This window comes from Myotis daubentonii, chromosome X (assembly GCF_963259705.1).
Source record: "Myotis daubentonii chromosome X, mMyoDau2.1, whole genome shotgun sequence".
NCBI classification, from domain to species: domain Eukaryota; kingdom Metazoa; phylum Chordata; class Mammalia; order Chiroptera; family Vespertilionidae; genus Myotis; species Myotis daubentonii.
Genome location: NC_081861.1, coordinates 111,033,382 through 111,047,260, shown reverse-complemented (window position 1 = coordinate 111,047,260; position 13,879 = coordinate 111,033,382). Strand labels below are relative to the sequence as shown.

Here is a 13,879-nt window from a genome sequence, read left to right as displayed (position 1 = left end):
GGACATTTCTGTGTTTTCACCAGTTAAATCCATGTCTGATGAACAGTTGGATCTAATTGATCTATGCTGGTAAGCAGTAATAAAGGTCAGTAGGGAATCTTGAGAAAGTTATGGGAGAATAAATATTTGACTTGCCTAACTAAAGGATACAGGAGATATTAACTTGGAGAAACAGGGCTCTCTCTGAATTTCATCTTTCCTGTCTTTTAAAGTGATTGGGCTCCACAAAGAGAACCTCAAGTAGAATTTCAAAACATCTTTCTTCATCTTTTCTCTTTTGTCTGTTGAAGCAGAGTCTTTAATTTCAGGTTTCCTGAGTGTTTTAGTTTTACCTTTTAAAAATGCTACTCTGAATTCTGGAAAGACAGACACATGCAGAGTGACAGAGCTGCCAATATTTGCTTGCACAATAATGAACTTTCCCTCTAGGAACCCCATTATGTTCTTAGGGTAAGGAGTCAAATTATATATATATATATATATATATATATATATATATATATATATATATATATATATATATATATATACTAGAGGCCTGGCACATGAAATTTGTGCATGGGTATGGTCCCTGGGCCTGGCCTGTGAAAGGGCCATCTTCCCCAGCTGCCTGCAGACGGCCCTGCCCCCCATCACCACCTACCCCCAGCCCCCATTCACCATCAAGTGATCAGTGCCTGATGGCCACGGGAAGGGACTGAGAGGTCGGCTGTTACCGCCCACTTACTGGTTCCGCCCCTGCCATGGGTGGCCATCAGGCAATTGGAGCCTTCCGGCTGGGGAAAGGGACCAAGAGCTAGTCAGTGTGCCTCATAGTGACTGGTCCAGTGGTTGTTCTGGTTGTTCTGCCGTTAGGGTTAATTTGCATATTACCCTTTTATTATATAAGATAGAGGCCTGGTGCACGGGTAGGGGCTAGCTGGCCTGCCCTGAAGGGGGCCCCTGATCAGGGTGGGGGGTCCCTGCTGGGAGGTAGGGCCAGCTTGGGTGAGGGGCCATGGGTGGTTTGTAGGCCGGCCACACACCTGGCTTGGTCAGGAAGGACTTCTGGAATGACATCCGGTCTAGCCAGTCTAATTAGCATATTACTCTTTTATTAGTATAGATCCCTCCTGGCTCTGGCATGGTGCAGGGCAGCCGGGGGGGGGGTGGCTGGAAAGTAACCATTACTAAACACTCTTATGACCTTCTTGTAACATAGGTCTACTCTCCAGGGTAAAATACTTCACCAGAACATAATTCGGAAATCTTATCCTGGATGGGAAGGGGAATTTCTCTGCAATCATCTCCTACAGCTTTCCTGGCTTCTCACTTAAAAGGATGAGAGAGAGATAATAATCAGAGCACAGGGTTTTAAGGAAATAGATTAGGAATGTTGCAGTCTAGGAAAGGAGTAGCAGGAAAGAAGGAAAATATGCCACTGGAGGGACCAAAGCATTTGTAAAGGCCACAGAACTGAGACACAGACCCTATAAAAGACTGAAACTTAATCAGAAAGTTGTAGAATGCGTCCTATCCCTCATATCCTACAGCCAAACCAACAAAGCTCCAATCTATATAACAATGGGTAAAAACGAAAAAAGATGCAAGAAACAAGACTCACCTGGCCAGTGTGGCTCAATGGTTGAGCAGTGACTCATGAACCAAGAGGTCCCCGGTTTGATTCCTGGGCAGGATACATGCCCTGGTTGCAGGCTCGATCCCAAGTATGGGGCATGCAGGAGGTAGCTGATCAATGTTTCTTTCTCATCTATGTTTCTATATCTCTATCCCTCTCCCTCTCTCTCTAAAATAAATACAAACATATTTTAAAAAAATAAGAAAGAAACACTCTCTGAGAAGCCCCAAAGCTAATATGGAAAATAAAAATAAGGACATGAGAGGATTTTGAAGATTCTAGTACCTATAGCTACAATAAACATTTAACACAGCCCACCTCTTATTCAGGTTAAAATAAATCCTCACACTTAAAGACTATTTACCCTAATTTTATTATTCAATACAGCTACCTTTCAACAACAAAAAAAGTACAAAGCTTACCAGAAGGCAATAAATAAACAGTCTAAAGAGACAAAGCAAACATCAAAACTATACTCAGATATGAGACAGATGTGGAATATCAGACAAATAATTTAATATAACCATGAGTAATAAGTCTTTAATGGGTAAAGTATATAACATAAAGAACAAGTGTGTATTGTAAAAAGAGATATAGAAACTCTAAGAAATAATCAAAGAAATTCTAGAAATAAAAAATAAAATAAAAATACAAACAGAAACAGAAGTGCCTTGACTGGCTCATTAGTAAATACAACAAATCTGAAGAAAAACTTGAAGATAGGTCAATAGACACTTTCCAAAGAGAAATGCAAAGAAAATAAAGAAAAAGCAGAACAGAATACCCAAGAACTGTGGAACAATATAAAAAAATGTAACATATATGTAATTATAATACCAGAAGAAGAAAGAGAGAATTGAGCAGAGAAAACATTTGAAGTAATAATTGTGAAGAACTTTCCAAATTAATGACAGATACATCACAGATTCAGGAATATCAGAGAACACTAACCAACGTAAATTTTGTAAAAGCTATATCTAGAAATAGTATATTTAATCTGCACATAAACAAAGACAATGAAAAAATCTGGAAGGAAGTCAGGAAAAGAAAATACCTTATTTATAGAGAAATAATGAGATGAATTACAATGTGAACTTCTTGTCAGAAAACATGTAGCAATAAGAGAGTGGTATGAAGTATTTAAGTGTTGGAAAAAAACTTCCTCCAATCTAGAATTCTACATCCAGTGAAGAAACCATCAACAAAACAAGAAAGCCCGCTGCATGGGAGAACATATTTGCCAATGTTATATTCGATAAGGGTTTAATCTCCAAAATTTATAGGGAACTCATACAACTTAACAAAAGGAAGATAAACAATCCAATCTAAAAATGGGCAAAGGACCTAAATAGACCCCTTAGGAAAGAGGACATACAGAAGGCCAAGAGACATATGAAAACATGCTCAAAGTCACTAATCATCTGAGAGATGCAAATCAAAACAATTATGAGGTACCATCTCACACCTGTCAGAATGGCTATCATCAACAAATCAACAAAAGACAAGTGCTGGCGAGGATGCGGAGTAAAAGGAACCCTTGTGCACTGCTGGTGGGAATGCCGACTGGTGCAGCCACTGTGGAAAACAGTATGGAGTTTCCTCAAAAAATTAAAAATGGAACTTCCACTTGACCCAGTGATCCCACTTCTAGGAATATATCCCAAGAAACTAGAAACACCAATCAGAAAGGGTATATGCCCCCCCCCCCTAGGTTCATAGCAGCACAATTTACAATAGTTAAGATTTGGAAACAGCCTAAGTGCCCATCAGCAGATGAGTGGCTTAGAAAACTGTGGTACATCTACACAATGGAATACTAAGCTGCTATAAAAAAGAAGGGACTCTTACCATTTGCAACAGTGTGGATTGAACTGGAGAGCATTATGCTGAGTGAAATAAATCAGTCAGGGAAAGATAAATATCACATGATCTCACTCATTTGTGGAATATAATGAACAACATAAACTGATGAACTAAAATAGATCCAGGGACATAGAAGCATCGAACAGACCATCCAACTTCAGGGGGCATGGGGGAGGGTAGTGGGTGGGGAGGAGAGATCAACCAAAGGACTTGTATGCATGCATATAAGCGTAACCCATGGACACAGTCAGTGGGTGGGATGAGGGCATGTGCAGGGGGGAGGGGGTGGGAACAAGTGGGGAGAGGTCAATGAAGGAAAAAGGATTCATATGTCATACTTTAAACAATAAAGAATTTTTTAAAAAACACTGAAGGAGAAATAAAGACTTTATAAGGGAAAAAATGAGAAATAATTGCCAGTAAACCTGCCCTGACAGTAAGATCTTTAGGTATAATAAATAACATATAATATATTTTATATATATATATATATATATATATATATATATATATATATCAGAAGTTTTTTTGTCACAAATAGGATAAGGTTTATTGGCGACTTGGTGTGTACTTTAAAAAATGTCTCTATTAATATGTTAACAAGAAAAAAAATTCCAAGCACATTTCTGTTTCGGGTTTTGAATTTTCCAGCAAGAGTTGGTGAAATCAACAGGGTGTTAAAAACAAAGCCCAGGAAAAATCAGTCAGTTTTTTTCCAGTTGCCTGCATTGTTGCTTTCTAGTTACCTTGAATTTGATTCTCAATTAGCTGAGGACAACATGAGGTCAAAGGCAGACTTCCGCTGCTCTTGAACTTGAAGCTTCCAGCGCTGCTGGACATACTCTACCTTGTTCAGCACATTGGCTTGACTGCGGGAGTGGGCCAGCACATTGTGGGCATTTGCAAATGGCTGGTGATCCCCAACATTGTCATCGCTCTGTATTAATTGTGAGTGTCCAAATAGGCGTCTCTTCAGTATGGGCTCAACCAGAGTAAGGTACACCATGTATAGAAGTAGAAGACCCAAAATGGACAGGTAAATTTTAATGGTAACCTTGATTGTTACAGAGCTTCTTTCCTCATGTTTGCATTCACAGCGCAGACAGTATGCTTCTATGTCAGGCTCCCTCACAGACATGAGCTCCACAACATGAAGGCAATAGCAATCTTTTTGGGATATGTTCCTATTATAAATATGTCCAGGAATATCTTTATAGGGAGGACAAATACATTTACACCGAACATCCTCCGAATTCTTGGTGGCGTTGGCCTTCCGCACCAGCAGCAGCACCACCAGCGCCAGGCAGGACAGGCTGAGCAAGGAGCCAAGACGCGGGAGGCTTCCCCACAGAGTCGCCATCATGGCCACTCCGAGCGGCCACAGCCAGCGGCCCCACAGCCCTGGGCCCCAGACTGGCTCCGGCTCCGGCTCCGGCTCCGGCTCCGGCTCCAGCTCCGGCTCGGGTGCCTCTGCCCGCACTTCCGTCCCGGCCTCCGCGTCTATATCAGAAGTTTTAATTTTCACTGGGAAAAAAAGAGTCTGATAAGAAATAATTGAAGATAAAATAAAATATTTTCTTTTTCTTATTATTAATCCACCTAAAATATAATTGTTTCTTTAAAGTATTAATAGCAACACTGTATTGGGTGATTAAAGCATACAGGTAATAAAATAAATAAATTTAAGGTCACAAGGAATTGAGAATATTCTGTTATGACACTTAGAATACTACGTGTGAAACAGTACAGTGTTATCTGAAATGAACTAAGATTAATTTTAAAAATGTATTTTAAACCTAGGATAAGCACAGAAATTTTTGAAAAATAAGTATAAATAATACGCTGAGAGAAAATATAAAAAGGAATCAATAAAATGCTTAATTAAATCAGAGAAGGCAGAAAATAATAAGAAAACAGAAACAGTGGAAACTTAAATAGAAATCAGTTACATAGATGGTAGATATTAATCCAACTATTTAAAGAATACTTTACATGTGAGTGGTCTGAACATGCCAACTAAAAACAGATTGTCAGAGTGTATAGAAAAACGAGACCAACTATATGACTATAAGAAATTCAATTTGAAGCCTCAAAGAAGTTAAATATAAAGAGATAAAGATACCATGATAACATTAATCAAAAGAAAGCTGGAGTAGTATATTAATGTCAGATAAGCAAACATCAGAATAAGAAAAATTATCAAGAATAAAATTTATATAATGATAAAGGAGTCAATTCATCAAGAAGACATAACTATCATTAATGTGTATGTACCTAAATACAGAGCATCAAAATTCATGAGGAAAAAACTGATAGAAAGGAAAGGACAAATGGAGAAATTTACTATTATTCTTGGAGACTTCAACATGCTTCTGTCAGTAATTTATAGATCATTCAGGCAGAATATTATTAAGGCTATAGGTAACCTGAACAGCACTATTAATCAACTTTCTCTGATTGTCAGTTATGGAACACTCCATCCTAAAACAGCAGAATATACATTCTTTTCAAGTTTACATGGGAGTCACCAAGATAGACCATATTTTGGGTCATAAAACACATCTTAACAAATTTAAAATAATATAAACCTACAAAATCTGCTTTTAGATCACAATCAAATTATACTAGAAATAAAGAACAGAAAGATAGCTGGAAAATCACAAAATATTTGGAAATTAAATAATGTACTTCTAATTAAAACATGAGTCAAAGAAGAAATGTTAAGAGAGATTTTAAAGTATCATGAATTAGCTACAGCTAAAACAATACACAGAAAAATTTATACCATAAAATGCATATAAGAACAGAAGAAAGATCTAAAATCAATAATGTAAGTTTCCACCTTAGGAAACAAAAGAAAGAAGAGCAAATTAAACTTTAAGCAAGGAGAATAAATGAAATAAATATTAGAGCAGAAATCAACAAAATTGAAAATGATAAAACAATAGAGAAAAACAATGAAATTAAAATGTTGATTCTTTAAAAAGTTAAAAAATATGCTAAGAAACATCAGACAAATTTCAATTGAGGGACATTATAAAAATTCTTAATAAGTAAGTACTCCTTAAAACTATCAAAGTTGTCAAAAACAGGAAGGCAGGGAAGGGTGGGGGTAAGGGAGAGAGATCAACCAAAGGACTTGTATGCATGCATATAAGCATAACCAATGGACACCGACACCATGGGGCTGAGGGCATGAGGGGGGGTTGGGGGATAAGTACACATATGTAATACCTTAATCAATAAAGAAAAAAATTCAAATTAAAAAAAAAAAGAAACTACCACAGCTAGTGAAGAGTCTAAGGAGACATGGTGACTAAATCTAACATGGTAGCCCAATTGGAATCCTGGAAATAGACCAAGAACATTAGATAAAAACTAAGGAAATCTGGAAAAAGTATGGCTTGTAGATATTAATGCATCAATATTGGTTCATTAATTGTGACAAACATGCCACACTAATGGAAGATATTAACAATAGAGTGAAGTGTATATAGTATAAATATATGGAATGTCTCTGTACTAGCCTCACAACTTTTCTGTAGATATAAAACTCTTATGAAATAAAAATATTAAAGAAATACAAGACTTAAAAAGTATCTATTATTGGAAGTCCACTTGTTACATTTACAGAAAATGTTTTTATTTCAACTTTTGACTTAACATACATCATGGCCATTGACAATTATGCCTATTGTGTTATTTAAAAGGCCTGCGTTAGTGTAACTTAGAATTTTACTCATTTTAAAGTACTTTTGCTTTACTTGTTTTTATCTTTATTGTTGAAAGTATTACAGATCTCCCTTTGTTTGTGTGGGGGTTTTGCCACTGACCCCTTTGACCCAGTATCCGCCCCCCCCAGGCCTTCACCACTCTATTGTCTGTGTCCATGGGTTATGCATGTATGCATATAAGTTTTTGGGTTGATCACTCCCCTCTCACTCCCTCACCCCCGCCTTCCCTCTGAAATTTGTCAGTCTGTTCCATGGTTCTATGTCTTTGGTTATATTTTATTAATCAGTTTATTTTGTTCATTAGATTCCACATATGAGTGAGATCATGTGATACTTACCTTTCTCTGACTGGCTTATTTTGCTTAGCATAATAATCTCCTGGTACCTCCATGCTATCTTAAAGGGTAATAGATCCTTCCTTTTTACAGCTGCGTAGTATTCCATTGTGTAAATGTACCACAGCTTTTTTCATCCACTCATCTACTGATGGGAGCATGGACTGTTTCCAAATCTTAGCTATTATAAATTGTGCTACTGTGAACATAGGGGTGCATATATTTTTTCTGATTGGTGTTTCTGATTTCTTAGGATATATTCTTAGAAGTGGAATCACTGGGTCAAATGGGAGTTTCGTTTTTAATTTTTTTAGGAAACTTCATAGTATTTTCCATAGTGGCTGCACCAGTCTGCATTTCCACCAGCAGTGTACTAAGATTCCCTTTTCTCCACATCCTCACCAACACTTGTCCTTTGTTGATTTATTGATGGTAAACATTCTGACAGGTATGAGGTTATACCTCATTGTCATTTTAATTTGCATCTCTCAGATGAATGGTGACTTAGAGAATTTTTTCATATGTCTCTTGGCCTTCTGAATGTCCACTTTGGAGAAGTATCTATTTAGGTCCTTTGCCCGTTTTTTAATTGAATTGTTTGTCTTCCTTTTGTTAAGTTGTATGAGTTCCCTATATATTTTGGAAATTAACCCCTTATCAGATGTATCATTGACAAATATGTTCTCCCATGCAGTCGACTCTCTTTTCAATTTGTTGATGGTTTCTTTTGCTGTGCAGCAGTTGTGCAGAAGCTGTGCAGAATCCTCTTCTGAGGCACCTCGAGTTCGCATCTCCCTCCCTACACCAAAGTCTCAGGTGAGTAGCTGCAAATGAAAACTCCTCTGCTCTGGGTTTAAAAAACAAAATAAAAAAGAAACTGCAGCTTTCTTTCTGACTCTGGTCTGCTAGCTCCAGACTCCACCGCCACAGCCAGCAGCCCTGCCACCTTTCACAGATGGATGTTACTTGGGCAGCGGGTCTAGGCTCTGGTGCTCTGGGCTGTGGAGCCCAGCCTGAGTTCCAGGCCTCTATATTCTGAGGGAAAAGACGCTCCTGTAGTCCAGTGCTCCATCGTCTGTCTCAGCCCCCACCAGCTTGCCACCCCTGGGAGCTGGGTCCGCTCCTCTTGCAACATCGCCCTTCCTACCATTTTCCAGGTGTTTTCTGTCCTTCCTTGATGTATGTCTCCTCCTCAGCTGCACCTCAGTTGGTAATTCCAGGTGAGTGTTATCCAACTTAGTGGTATTTCCACTCTGGCCCTAGGTGCAAGAAAGGTCTGCCTCTTCGGCCACCATTTTTTTCCCTCCTTTTTCAAAGTACAGTGGGGCCTTGACTTACGAGTTTAATTCATTCCGAGACCGAGCTCGTTAAGGAGCTCATTAAGGAGCTCGTTAACTCAAATTACTCTGTCAACTCAATGCAAAAAATCCGCGGAGAGACAACTAGTATCTCAAAAAACTTGTTAGTTGGGACACTCGTAAGTCAAGGCCCCACTGTACTTTTGCTTCAAAATAATGTATGGTATAGATGCAAATTCTAAATGAAATGAAGAGGCAAGCTTTACATTTCTAGATGACATTAATTCTACATAGTCAACAAATAATCTCTCTCTAAAAGCCCCCAAACATGTAGGAAACAGAAGAACAAAATATATTTTAGGTTTATAATATAGTACGCAACAGTTGACAAAAAGAATCAAATAAAGACGTAAAAATGGAATCTGCCTTACTCTCATATCCTAGTCTCAGCAAAGATAGCCAAGTAATGAACAAAGTAAATCTAAAGAGCTATAGAATGATTCCAAGGCAAGAGGGATGAGGCGATGAAATTGTTTCACAGCATAATCTCTCAAAGAGCATACGGAAACCCTCTCATTGGACATTGCGCTTGAGACTAAGCTTTGCCCGTGCTTCACAATACGCTACTTGGCATTTAATCACTGTGATCAACAGCACTTTGTGGGCTGACCTTACAGATCAAGAACTAAAATGCAAAGACAAGCCTATAATAGGAAGATAGGTACAGTATAGAAATATTCAACCTTTTAACTTAGTTGTTTCTCATATTTCTCATGACCCAGGGAAAGAATAACCAACTAATTCTCAAAAGCAATACTTAGTACAACAATTTTATATCTCAACACTCTTGCTACCGCAGGACAATATTTTCAGACAAATATGCATTAGAGTTTTAATTATAGTCTTAGTCATTTATTTACTTTTGGTGTGTTGTGGCTTGTTGTTGTTGTTGTTGTTAATTTTATTTTTCCCATCACCTTTTATCCCTCTATGCCCTCTACCACCTCCACCCATACCCCTCCATTCCTTCAATCACCACACTGTTGTCCATATCCATGATATTTAATTTTTTAAATAAAGAAAAGTTCCAAAGCTGTGTAGAAAGTACCTGTAATATCTGAAAATATAGACAAATACATAAAATATTATCAAGAACATGTTCAATCTGTAAAATATTAATAAAATAATGTTATCTGAGTTTCCATTCTTTAGGGCTATTCTGAAGATTGATATAGTACATGATTCCAGATGCATTACTACTTGAGGGAGGGGAGAAAATGGAAAACTGTGTACTTTATTATTATATTTATTTTATAGTCATAAGCACATTTATATTCATTCAGAATAAACTTATAATAAGGTTATATGGCGGTGGGGTTGAAGGAGGGGTTTGAAGATAAGTTAAAAGAAAATTTTGTTATGACTATATGTTTGAAATGCTTACGATAAGTAAGAATTTTAATTGATTATTAACAAATCACTTGCAAAACACTCTATCCCTCACTCTGATGCTCTAGTCATCGTGAGTACCTGGATGGAAAAACTGGTGTCAGTGTGAATCTTTTTCTGGTACAAAGTGTGAGATCTTGGACAAATCACCACCTCCCTGTGCTCCAGGCTCCCCATCCATAATATGACAAATTCTAAGGTTGTTTCCTACTTTACTGTTTCAATTATTTATCAAATGATTAAAATTAGAACTCGGTATATATATATATATATATATATATATATATATATATATATATATATCAATGCAGTAGGCCTATGCAGTCTTTTACAACTCTGTTTCAAGGGATATATACAAAACCACCTTTAAAATGTGTTTATATGAGTCTCTACCCTGTAGAAAGTAAATCTTTTGAAACAGAAGATTTCAAAGCATTTAAGTCTGGCTGCAGAAGAATCCTCTGATGGGAAGGTGTGTATGTTTTATCTGACTGTCCAGCAGTTGTTCTAGACACAGGCATTATATTACAGCTTCCCCAACTGAAATCTAGCCTGGAATTCAGACTCAGTCTCTATGACAGTTGCAGTTTGATAAGTACACACAGATGGATTACTTCCTTAATCAATCAAGGAACCTTAATCAAGGAAGTAATTAGTCAAAAAGATGAGCCAAGGACTCTGAATGAGAGGTGAAGGTGGCCACTCACCCCAGAAGAGAGGGCACACTATAGATAGCCACAGCCCAGCTGTGAGTCCTGAGAAGCTCAGGGCAGCAATGACCAGATGTTACAGGCTCTGACTTTCTGCTAGGAGGTTTCATGGAGGTAAGTGCCTTGGTCTGAACAGTGTGGCCTCAGGTAAACAGAGGGAGTACTCCTAGTTCTTATAGGCGTCCAGGTAAGGATCTCATGCAAGATCACACCTATATCACACAGAGCCCTACCTCTTCTGTCAGCTCTGGGAGGCCCCAGGCATGAGATGCGGGAAGTGACCTTTCTCCTCAAGAGAGTGAGAGTGGTAAGGGTTTTGGTCTGAGGTTGCAGTTACAAAAACTGAAATGCAGTCTTTGGCCCTGCCAGGAGTACAGGTAAGGATTCTGAATGGGTACTAAGGGGACAACCCACCCCACAAAGGAGGGGTCCCAAAAAGCCCTGCCCTTCTCTCATCTCTGAGAGGTCTGTAATAACTGTCAGATTGAGATGCCCCTTCATTTCCTCCTGGGTGGGAGAAGGGGTATCAAGGAAATGAGGACCTTGCTATAAGGAGGGGTCCAAGTTAAACAGAGAGTAGTCCTAGGCCTGCAATGGGTCCAGGTGAAGACTGTGAGCAAAAAAGAGAAATAGTAATACCCTTGTTGAGAGCCTTGGAAGGCCTTGCAGAGGTAGACAAAGTGGTGCCCTGAGTTCCACCTCTGGAATCTCAGACCTCAGTTTGGTCTGAGGTTTCAGTTCTTTTAACTGAAACCTCACTTCTTGTAACTGAGGGCACAGCCTCAAGTCAGCAAAGGTAAGATTCCCAGGCCCTAGGTACCCAGGTGAGGATTTAATTGAGGAATTATGGGACCACTCATCTAAGAATGGATTGACTCCATCGAACACCATCCTGCTATCATCTCTAGGAAGCCCCATAATAGCTTTGAGACCAAGGTGCTGTCTGACTTTCACTTCGGGTGATTCAGAGAAGTGAAACTGACATAAGGGGGCATGGCCTCAGGTTAACAGAGGAGAAGTGACCTAGGGTGTTGCAGGGATTAAGATCAGGGCACTGAGTGAGGACTGAAGGGAATACACAGCCCAGGACCAAAAGGGTTGCACCTCTGCTATTAGACCTGGACAGCTCTGGGTAAATCTGTTAACTCAGCCACTCTCTGACTTCCTATTCAGGGTTCTCATAGAAGTGATTTTCAGTCTTTGGGAGACAGCCCTAGTTCAGAAGAGGGAAATGTTCTGATCAATGCAAGGAGTCAAGGTAAAGGGCGTCAGTGAAGGCTGAGGCAATTACACAACTTAGAATAGAAAGGACCCCATAGGCCTCAGCCTATTCTGCCTTGCTGTCAGCCCTGATAATTTTCAATCTGAGATGCTGGCTGTGCCCAGAGGGGCCTCTTCACCTTTTCCTTCAGGTTATTATGGAACAGGTGGTACAGAACAGGAAAGCTGTGAGTGCCTAAGCACAGTCCCTGGGAGAAGACCTGTTGGGCAGCCTCTATCAGAGCTGTTATGGTTAAGTTTACCAGCTGAGACCAGTAATATGTTCTCTCTCTTCCTTAGGTTGTGGGCCCTCTTTGCCCATCCTTCTGCTGAAACTCCTGTCTGCTGCCACCCATACAAGTCATCATGACTAATGAAAAGGTGAGACCATGCTTCCCACATGAGCAACACTTTTCAGGCCCACAGTGAGACTCAGGGCCTGGAGGCTGCACAGGTTCTAAAGACTGAGAATAAGGCTTTCTCTTCCTGCTCTTCTCTGCTCCCCTGCACTATAGAGGAGATTTCCATTCCTGGGGCACCCAGTACTCCCCAGGGTTCTCAGAGTGCCTACTCTGCTTTTTCTGTCATCGGAGCCACTTCATCAAGCAAATCAGATGAGGTCTTCATCAGCCAAGAAGAGATAGAAAATTCAAGCACTCACAATCCCTGCCAGACACTGAGAGCTTGCCCTTAGGGCCTCTAGATGAAAAAGTGAAATTGTTAGTCAATTTCCTACTGCACAAGTATCAAATGAATAAGCCCATCACAAAGGGAGACATTAATGCTGTGATCAAAGAGTACAGGGATGACTTCTCTGAGATCCTCAGGAAAGCCTCTGAGCACATGGAGCTGGTCTTTGGCATTAATGTGGAGGAAGTGGACCCCACAAGCCACAGCTATGCCCGTGTTAATAAATCAGGCCTCACCTATGATCCAAGGCTGAGAAGTGATGAGGGTGTGCCCAAGATCATCATCCTATAATTATCCTGAGTTTGATCTTTATGAAGGGCAACCAACACCACTGGGGAGATCTGGGAAATGCTGAATATGATGGACTTATCTTCTGGGATGTTGTATTTCATCTTTGGGAAACCCAAAAGGCTCATCACCAGAGATTCAGTGAGGAAAAAATGCCTGGATTACTGAGAGGTGCCCAACAGTGATCCTCCATACTATGAATTCCTGTGGAACCCAAGAGCCCATGCTGAAGCCAGCCAAGATGAAATTGCTCAGTTTTTTGGCCAAGACTCATGGGACCAACCCTAGATGCTTTCCATCCCAGTATGATGTGGTTTTGAGAGATGAAGAGAAAGTCCAAGCCACAGTTGTAGCCAGGCCTGCCAAGGCCAGTGAAAGTTCCAGCTTCTCCCACTCTGAGTAAATGGTGATTGAGGCAGGTTCTTCATTTTAAAGAGGGAAATCAACATTTGAAATAGTGGAAAGGTGGAGTGGGATGGAAGGGAAAACAGTGTAAAACATCTGTGTATTCCTATTCAATATGGGTGACTTGGAGATTTATTTACTTAGGTATTTTTCAATGTTTTTTAAATCCTCACTAGAGGATATTTTTTCCATTGATTTTCAGAGAGAGTGGAAGAGAGGTAGGTAGGAG

At 39.5% G+C, this 13,879-nt stretch overlaps 1 protein-coding gene and 1 pseudogene across 1 annotated transcript; one reads left to right on the top strand and one right to left on the bottom strand.

Annotated features, from left to right (window-relative positions):
• Positions 1-4,013: 4,013 nt before the first annotated feature.
• LOC132224931 (transmembrane protein 9B-like) lies at positions 4,014-4,858 on the bottom strand. The gene has a single exon (XM_059680097.1). The coding sequence runs from the start codon at positions 4,842-4,844 to the stop codon at positions 4,242-4,244; it is 603 nt and encodes a 200-aa protein (XP_059536080.1). The 5' UTR covers positions 4,845-4,858; the 3' UTR covers positions 4,014-4,241.
• A 7,775-nt stretch (positions 4,859-12,633) lies between these two features.
• Positions 12,634-13,648, top strand: LOC132223619 (melanoma-associated antigen B16-like; annotated as a pseudogene).
• Positions 13,649-13,879: the final 231 nt, after the last annotated feature.

Excerpts from the sequence above, each read along its gene's own strand:
- LOC132224931 (XM_059680097.1), bottom strand. The coding sequence starts at position 4,844 with ATGATGGCGACTCTGTGGGGAAGCCTCCCGCGTCTTGGCTCCTTGCTC.